Source organism: Triticum dicoccoides, chromosome 2B (genome assembly GCF_002162155.2).
Source record: "Triticum dicoccoides isolate Atlit2015 ecotype Zavitan chromosome 2B, WEW_v2.0, whole genome shotgun sequence".
Taxonomy (NCBI): Eukaryota; Viridiplantae; Streptophyta; class Magnoliopsida; order Poales; family Poaceae; genus Triticum; species Triticum dicoccoides.
This window is the reverse complement of record NC_041383.1, coordinates 2,867,511-2,876,956: the sequence shown is the minus strand read 5'-3', so window position 1 is coordinate 2,876,956 and position 9,446 is coordinate 2,867,511. Positions and strand designations below refer to the sequence as shown.

General features: G+C 41.4%; 1 protein-coding gene across 1 annotated transcript; it reads left to right on the top strand.

Annotated features, from left to right (window-relative positions):
- The first annotated feature begins 4,941 nt into the window (after positions 1 to 4,941).
- LOC119366736 lies at positions 4,942 to 5,726 on the top strand. The gene has a single exon (XM_037632470.1). The coding sequence runs from the start codon at positions 5,014 to 5,016 to the stop codon at positions 5,452 to 5,454; it is 441 nt and encodes a 146-aa protein (XP_037488367.1). The 5' UTR covers positions 4,942 to 5,013; the 3' UTR covers positions 5,455 to 5,726.
- Positions 5,727 to 9,446: the final 3,720 nt, after the last annotated feature.

Genomic DNA, 9,446 nt, shown 5'->3' with positions numbered 1-9,446 from the left:
GAGGCTACTTCTAATCTAATGCAAAAGCAAAATAAAGAGGGGAGGGATAAAGAAGCAGCTTTTGCAAAGCAGTGAGTGGATGCTGGCCCGGGCTGCCATTGCCTCGGACTCCATTCCCGTTCCCATTCCCACCGTTGAAAATTCGGGGTAAAGGCGGCAATTGATTGGGGCCTGCTTTAGAAAAGCATATTTCGAGCTGTGCGAGATAAAGCTCTCGCTCGGTTATTGGCCTCCTTTTTCATGTCTTCTGGAATGCGCTCTCCCCCCCACTAAGTTAAGCAAAACAATGTAGAAAAAAACCCACTCCATTCTTGTGGTAAGAGGCAACTCAGTTAAGCAAAACAATGTAGAAAAAACTCACTCATCATCGATACTGATTTCTGCGATCTTGTGCATAGAGCTCAAGCTTAATTTCGTGGGAGCTGGGTGAATGTGAGAAACTGAAAATTGTTACTAGTCCGGCAGGGAGCGGGAAGAGAAGCCTGCACAGGTTGCTTAACCTCGAAAAAGCGCAAAGCACGCGGAGAACGACGGTGAATTCATGGCTAAGGAACCAGGGACATTCTTGGTGGCCCGCATGTGGCTTTATGCTACCTTCCCTATTCTTGAACGCGTTCCTTTTTCATGGCTTTTCTTTGATGAGTTTTTTTTATCCGTCAGATTGACCGATGAGCATCTGCCACGTGAATTAGTGGGAGATGTTTTTGACAAAAGGTCTCTCCGATCGATATTAATTGGCATTTCTTTTCTAAAATTAACCGTCGGCAAGTATCAAAGTCACATAAAACCATATCTACGTGTAGGGAGGACAAAAGAAAGCTACAACAATGACCATAACCGCACCAACTATCTCGTGAGACCATGCGGGCGTCGAAGTTTTTCAATAGCAATGTCTTCAACAAGGGAGCCACACTCAAGCGCTGTTGTCGCCGAATCTGCCAGAGACCGGTATTTAAATCAAATACTAAGGGATGCAATGAACGTAGTAGATGACCCCTGCCGTGCAAAGGACATACACAATGAACTTGTATGACCTCATCACAATGCACTAGCCCAGGTTAGAATCGCTAAGGCATGACTTTTAGTGAACCTAACCCTCACTCTCCCATCCACATACAATCTCCAACGGCGTATGAATTCACACTTTGGTCAAAACCGGTCAACAGGTTGCCCCATCAAAGCATTGACTTAAACCCTGACACTCTTTTCTTCGATGACATTCAAAAGTAGGTCTACAATAATGTCCTTGAGCAAGCCTGCTGCACTGTGGCCCCACCATGATCAGGTGTATAAATACTTCCGATAATGGTGGTAACTAGCATCCACATGCATACTCAGGATTTCATCACCGATGCACCCCATTGCTCAACGACTGTTCCCTTCAAATATTAGCGAAGCCCAACTCTATGAACACATACCATGCACTTCATATCATACACGATACATAAACACATCTCTTATACATGAGCAGATAGACAATTACAGACAAACGGCTCGAAGGCCGGTCATAACATGGCAGCAGATAAAAGCATAAAAATATGGGACGGCATCCCCACCATATCGACCAAAAGCCACAACCCGGAACGAGCTAGCCAACCGAGTGACCTGGCAACTAGGCATCGCCCATGTGACCGGAAATGAAGTAGTCACCTACGCTAGACTCACCTACAGAAATATTGTTTGGAGTTCCCAATGAGTACTTTCGTACTCGAACTTAATCACTGATATGAAAGTGACCTAACAGCAAGGCATGAATGTTAGGCATAGCATAACTCCGGGATAAACAAGGCACAAGAGGCGCCCATTCAACATATGGTGTGGTTTCATACTCATGGTAATTAAATTATCCGATTGTTATAGTGGCAAGCTAAAATTGTGCACCCCCACTATAAAAGAAAACGATGGATACACCTCTATTTCAAAAAAAAATGATTAAAGAAATAATGTAGAAGTGATCCGTTTAGTTCACGTTTCAGTGGGATCTAAGTGCCTCCTCCAAATCACAGGTAGCGAGCCTGTTGGAAGATAGTCAACCTAGACACCATTGATACGCCTTATGTGATCCTTTTACCCGGCTCATCGAGTGTACTATGATTGATTCATGATGGCAGCCTCCAAAACATGCATGTGGTTACCCACTGCACCGCCAAAAATTTGCCACCACCACCAACCGGTAATACACTACCGTCACTCACAACTCACTTTATTAGTTCCATAGTTGATTAGTCAAAATTAATGTCATGATCCACTGATCATGAAAAGCGAGGAACTCCTAGACAAGTCTCGCAACTCACAACTCACCGCTAAGCATGGACGTTGCAAACGAAAGTATAACATGATCACCAACAAGGACAAAAGACAAGATATCATAACATGTCAACATTAGTAAAACATGAGACGAAGGGCCGGACTACTTGTTGGCTTGGTCGTTCTATTTTCTGTGAGATTTTAGTAGGAGTGGTCTTCGTATTGAAAAGTGTCGCTGTCTGACTTGTAGCCGGGAGCAAAATCCAGGAATATATTAATCACCTTGAAAACTTATTTGGTGCAAAGATAATTCCAATTGCAGCTTGTTCGCGGGATAACAGAGCGAGCCACGCTTCAGCATCAACATCTTCTTCGACTGAAATGTTCCCTTCCCCATCGGCAGGGCAATCTTTGGCTAGGCAGGGGGAAACAATCAGTGTAAATCTTTTGGCTTTCAGACACGTTCAAAATTCGCCTTGCCATGAATCTTCTATATGAGTTAGCAACAAGCTTTAGACAGATTACATTTGAGGCCACTTAATTCATGACGATCATCAATTAACAATTCTTAGTTCCTCTCTTAGGCTGCCATCACCGATTCTCTCGCAGGATTGACAATGAAAAATTTGTTTTTTTTAAGAAATGGGAACCGAAAAAAAATACTGCGTACCATCCATGTAAGTAAAATCGTTTTGTACAGTTCTGATGCTTATTTGGAAGCCCAATTTACGTCGTCTGGTACAAATAGGATTGGGTGAAACATACCTGGGCTTCCTCGTTGCCGTGAGATGGAGAGATGGAGGATGCCGTTGCCGTGATCCTACTGCATGGCTTCCTCGTTGCTTGCTCACCAGGCACTTGTGGCCGGTAGCCTGTTAGTGCACACCTGGGCTTGGCACGCATACTGTCCAAGGGGCGAGTCCAGGAGGCCCCTAGCATAAGTTTAGTTAATTGTTGGTGTTGCTCGGCATTTTTTCAAAAGAAAAAGTTAATTGTTGGTCGGCATGGCAATTAGACAGGGGCCAAATTAACAAGGAGATCAAGAATCAAATCCTCCGCGTCAAAAAGAAAAAAAGAGAATCAAATCCTCCAAATAGAGAGCAGTTGCTATCTGGTTTGGCCTTGCATCGCACTCACATGCATGGACGCATGGTTTATTCATGCGCTGTGCACAAGACAAACCGCGCACACATATCTCGTAGAATCTAGATATCTCGTCTCTGATTTTCTGAATCAAATCTTCTAGAAAGGGACCAACCAACCGTAGCATATGCAATCTCCTTACAGATTATTCGTGATCTTTTCTTTTTGCGGAAAAGATTATTTGTAATCTAGTAACACATAGGAAAGCTTCTTGGTTTTCTCTCAGTTACTCCCTCCGTCCACAAATATAAGATGTTTTGAATATTTCAAAATGGACTACTTACTGACTGAAATGATGAACAAATACACTAAAATGCATCTATATACATGTAAGTCAGAAAAAAAATAAGAACAACTTATAATAGTGAATGAAGGGACTATATTAGTGAATTTAAGTAGATGCAATGTTAACGAACATGCAAGAGCTTCGTAAGGAAACCTTCTCTCGACACTTTGCCGCCACTCATCGCCCTGCCGGCCTCTTCCTCCTTCCCGGCTACGCCAGTGGGGTGAGCGGGGAGGTCATGATCTACCGGTGGGGCCTTTAATAAATCTTTGTCCATTGCTAGGCCCTTTCGGTGGTGGTATAGCGGTGTTCAGTAATGGTTCCTCTGGCTTTTCTCTAGCCTCAACAGTGTGTGTTCGCCGGACATCGGCGAGATTGGTTGGACATCTAGATCTTCAATATTCATTGGTTCGGCCCTTTCGGTAGTGGAAACGGTGGTGCTCAATAAGGTCTCTTGTGGCTTCGACAGTGAGTGTGTCATTGGATCTAGCGATGAGACTGGTGGACGGTTTGCCTTCGACGGTGGGTGTGTCATTGGATCTAGCGATGAGACCGGGTGGACGGTTTGCCTTTTCCTCTGAAGTAGCGAGGGGAGTTGGTTATGTCTTCGTGAGGCCAGTGGTGCTCCAACAATAATGTCGCCGATTTTGTTATTCCGTCGACTTGGGCGAAAGTATAGGTGTGATCGACCCAGTGTCATCTTCTTCTCCAGGACATGGATCCTTCAAGCTCATCGTTGCCGATACTTCTAGGAAAAGATCGGTGAATCCTAGCTGCCTATGTGGATGCTACTTTCTTATTCGGGCCATTACGCAACGGTAGCAATATCGGCTGGCCATCGATATATGCATGATGGAGAGGGAGGACGGATGACTTCCCGATGAATGGACGGTATTTTTTGGGTGGATGTTCTTGTAATGCTGGTGTTCGATTAATACAAAACATCGGTTCCTTTGGAAAAAACCAATATAATGTTCAGTTGCTTTGACCAGCTTTCTTTAATTCTTCAGATTTTGCATAAGTAGATCCAATCATATGTTGTCACAATTTTGTGGAGAGCCAAGATAATAACCAAAATTGCATTCTCTCTCCCGAGAATAAGGGATCTGCATGGCTGCATTCATGCAACATGTGGATCAACAAGTTGCAGGGTGAGACAAGACCATCTCCATTTTAAATGAGACGTAAGATGCAAATGGTGCCCATCTTTGTGTGTATATATAAACACCAGCCCTCGTCTAAACGTACATTCAGTGAGACGAGCAAGCACACACCAGTTGAGCTAATCTTAGCTACCTAACGGCGAAGCGGCTAAGCAAGCTCGAGCTCGCCGTGGAATGGAGGCCGAGATGTACGTCCACCACGCCGAGCCCCTCAGGGCGAACACTGCTACGTGCATCCCGAGGCTGCGCGGTGGTGGTGTCCGGCGGAGGCCGCGGCAGCACGGCGCTCCTCCCCCAGCGGCATCCTCCGTGATGGAACGCGTCCGGGAGGTGCTGCTGCGGCTGGCGATGCTATCGGCGGCCTCCTCGTCTCCCAAGGCCGGCGCTCGGCTCCAGCAGCACACGACGGCCGCCGCGCCGACGAGGGCGGCCTCGGTGCGCATGAGCCCCTCCTACTCCGAGTCGTACCCGAGCGACGCCGTGGACGACTGCATCGAGTTCCTGAAGCGCTCGGCGGCCGGCAACGGCGGTGCCGCCGTGACGGCCGCTCCCGGAGCTGCCCCGGCGCAGTCGGCCGTGAGCTCGGCCCCGCCGCCGTCGCCGTTGCACGCGTGATCTGCATGCATGTGACGTGCCACTAGCTGGAATCTTGATTATTCTGCAAGATCCACGCATGAGTTGGTGTGTGTTTGACTGTTGGTACATGTGGATGTCTGTTGGGTGGTAGTTGCACGCATGTGTAGTGTGGTAGACGTTGGCGTACGTGTTGGATGTATATAAGCAGAGTTTTGTGCAAGTTTAAGTACCCCAACTTGTCAAGTGGAGTTGCAATATTGCATGTATCTGTGGGTGGTTATGTGGAATATGCTTTCTCTGCATGAGCCATGAGCTTGCATTCGTTTTATCCGCTGGAGTCATGCATGATGCAGACCATGTATAGTATCAATCAGTTGATGGTGCACAGGCACCAACAATTTTGGGATGAGTTTTCCAGCTGATATGCTTCCATAAAAGATAGATATAACCACAAGATGTGTCTTCAAGTTTGTGCTTGATCAGATGATGATGGTTGTGACCTCGCTGGCGAGATCCATGGTGGTTTTGGTCAGGGTTCACAAGGCCACGTCACAGGACGGTACTGGACAACTGGTGTTGGGATCATGTTGACACTGGTCGCGAGTAGGGTTTCGGTGATGGCTAGGGAGCCGACGACAATGGCTTAGGGCGTGGTTTCTTTTGTCTCATGGCGAGACTGCACGCTCTGTAGGGGCTTTCGCCTTGTAAGACTGCTCGCGGCCTCTTCGGCCTCCATAACTTACGACGTTTTCATGCTTACGATGGTCGGGATGGCTTTTGGTGCTGTAATCTAACTTATGTTTCGGTACACTGCCTGTTGTGGGCTTTATTAAGTTAAATCCGGACGCATCTGGCGTCTTTGTTCTAAAAAAAACTAGGGTTTCGGTCAGCAATGTTCGATAATAGAGCGGATGCACGGGAGATTGGAAAGGAGGCATGAGGCTATTTACAAAGTCATGCCGGAGGATTTTTTATTTTTTGGAGGGGGCTTTGAAGGCAATTATGATGGAGAAATTTTAGAATGGCCCAAACTGATGGTGGCTAGGGGTCTAATGTCGCGTGCTACATGAGCGTGGAACCGGCCGTGTGGGATTTGGTCGGTAGTGTTTAAACCATCTCCTAGTTAATGTATTTTTAGCAGCTTCAAAGCATTGTGCACATGATGTCCATCTATGGAAACGAATATGGCATCTCCACTCCTAAAGGGGGAGTTGGTAGGCCAGTACCGTGATCTTTTTGCCTCACCTCCCACCACCGTACCCTTTCTATGTTGGTTTCTTATCCGACGGTTTATTTTCCTCTACACTATTTCCTTCCAAACTAGCACTTTTCTAACGACGAAAGATCACAGATCTAACTTTCCTAACTTACCAATCGACCGATCCCTCCCATCAATGCAATTTTCTTAAGCAAATAAATAATGGATTTTAAGGAAACAAGTAACAAATTTTAAGAAAACAAATAAGGATTATAAGGAAATTAACATGTAAATCATGACACACCATACACCATAGAAACAAATAATATGTAGCATGGCATTTTTCTAGGCCTTTTTTAATGCCCCCACATGGCAATTTTTTAGTAAAGAGCATGACATTTTACTAATTAACAACACGGCATTTCTATTATTAAGAGGATAGCAATTTTAGAATTAGTAACATGGAAATTTTATTTTTAGTTGCACATCATTTTTATTTGTCAAGAGGGATGTCAGTTTATGACTAAGAGCATGTCATTTTCATTTTTAGTAACATGGCATTTTTATTATTAGGAGGCTGGCATTTTTATTATTGAGATCATGGCATTTTTATTAGTGTTTGCATGACATTTTTTTATTATCAATAGGATGGCTTTTTTATTAGTAAGAGGATGACATTTTTTATTGTCATGGCAAAAAAACAAAGATATGGCATTTTTTATAAAATTTTGCACAATGGATAAAATAAAGAAAAAAATTACATCGGGGCATTTTTGTAAAGTAGCATGCCTTTATCTAAATCCACACGACATTTTTATAAAGTAGCATTTTTTCATATGCATGGAAATTATACATTTTATGATTTCTCTATTTTTATAAGAAAAATATGTGTTTTTGGTTCATGGCATTTAATATAAAAAATTAGTAAACTCAACCTTTGGGCCAATCGGGGTACTCCTTGGCGCCTCCTTAAATGAGAAAGCCCAGCGCGTAGGTGGCCACAGGCAAGTGTCTCGTTTTTTCTTCTTCTTGTGTTTGTTCTTTCCATTTTTTTTCTTTATTTTTTAATTTCTATTTAAAGTTCCAGATGTTTTAAATATCATATATTACAAAAACACTTTACATAAAATGTTTGACGAAATTTTAACCCAGCATTTGAAAAATGTTAAACGCGTATGGAAAAATGTTTCTCATGTATAAGAACAAGGTATAAAAGAAATATACAAGGTGTATAATCTAGTTTATCATGTATTTATAAAAATGTTAATCAAGCAGTTGAAAAATGTTAATCCAGTATTTGAAATATGATAATCCAGCATTTGAAAATGTTAAATGTGGATAAAAAGAGGTCTGTCATATATACGAAAAATATATAGAAAACAAAAACTTTGTGTATAACAAAATGTGATAATGTATTTAAAAAACTGTTAAACATGTATAAAAATATTCCTAGTGTATACAAAAAAGGACATTGTGGGTGAAAAAAGGTTTATTGCAATTTAACAAAATATTCGCCGTGTGTTGAAATATGTTGACCATGTATTCACGAAATGTTAATCTTCTATTTGAAAAATATTAACTGTGTATAAAAGATATATTACATTTAAAAAAATTGTACAATGGTTACGGAAAAAAATAGACTTAGAAAATTAGTTCCATTATGTGGTGCAAAAAGATAAACATGTATATAAAATATGCTTCTTACGTACAAGGAAAATATAGAATATGTACTGAAAAGAGTTGACATGTGTTGTACAAAAAGGAACCCAATGGAAATCGACAAAAAAACAAAGAAAAACGAAGGAATGCAGTAAAAAGCAAAGAAGACAAACAAAAGAAATCAATAAAAAGAAAGAAATCACGTTGCAAAAGATTGAAAACATAAAAAGAAAGAAAAGGAAAATGAAGAAAACCAAAGAAAGCCAGAAAAAGAAACAAAAAGACCAAAGAGAAAAATGAAACAAAAAACAGTGCAAAAAAAACTGAGGAAGGAACAACAGAAAACCAAAAAGAAAGAAAATTAATTAAAAAGGAAAACCAGAAAAAACCAGTGCAAAAAGAAGAAACAAAAATAAGAAAACTAAATAAAAATGGGTAAAAACAATGAAAGCCGGCGGAAACCATAAGTAAACCAAGAAAACTGAAAAGAAAAAGAAAAGAAAAGAAAAAAGAGAAAGCAAAATAGAAAGAAAATCCAGAAGAAAGGGAGCGAGAAGCGAACGATCGAACCAGTACAGCGAACGAGTTACAGGGAGGAGAAGAAATGGGCCATCCCATATACCTACACCATGAGAAGAAATGGGCGATGGAGGTTCTATCTCAGTTTAAGCGAGATATAGCTGTTTTGGTCATGCTGGGGCAAGCACTTACCTACAACGCTATAGTAAGTGGGTCAGCCCAATAATATCGTGATTTATTCTTTTCAGTTTACTTTTTTGTTTATGTTTACTTCTCTATTGCTTTTGATTTTACTTTTCCTTTTATTTTTAGGTGTTCACTAAAATGTAAATTTTAAATCATGTGTTTGAAAAATGTTACACGTGTGTAGAAAATTGTTCTTGAAGTACAAGGAAAATGTACGACGTGTATGAAATAATTATCATGTATTTTTTTAAAATGTTACTTATTTAGTTAGAAGATGGTAAACATGTATAAAAAATGTTTCTGGCATGTATTATGTGTATGAAAAATGTATGCATCAAAACATGTTTCAAAAGATCTTAATCATTTATTTGAAAATAATTCAAAATTGCATAAAAGTAAGGTTGATCATATATTTGAAAAAAATATTAAACATGTACAAAAATAAGGTTTCAGATGTATACGAAAAGTT

What these genes read in the sequence shown, in the direction of transcription:
- LOC119366736 (XM_037632470.1), top strand. Translation starts at nt 5,014, where the DNA reads ATGGAGGCCGAGATGTACGTCCACCACGCCGAGCCCCTCAGGGCGAAC.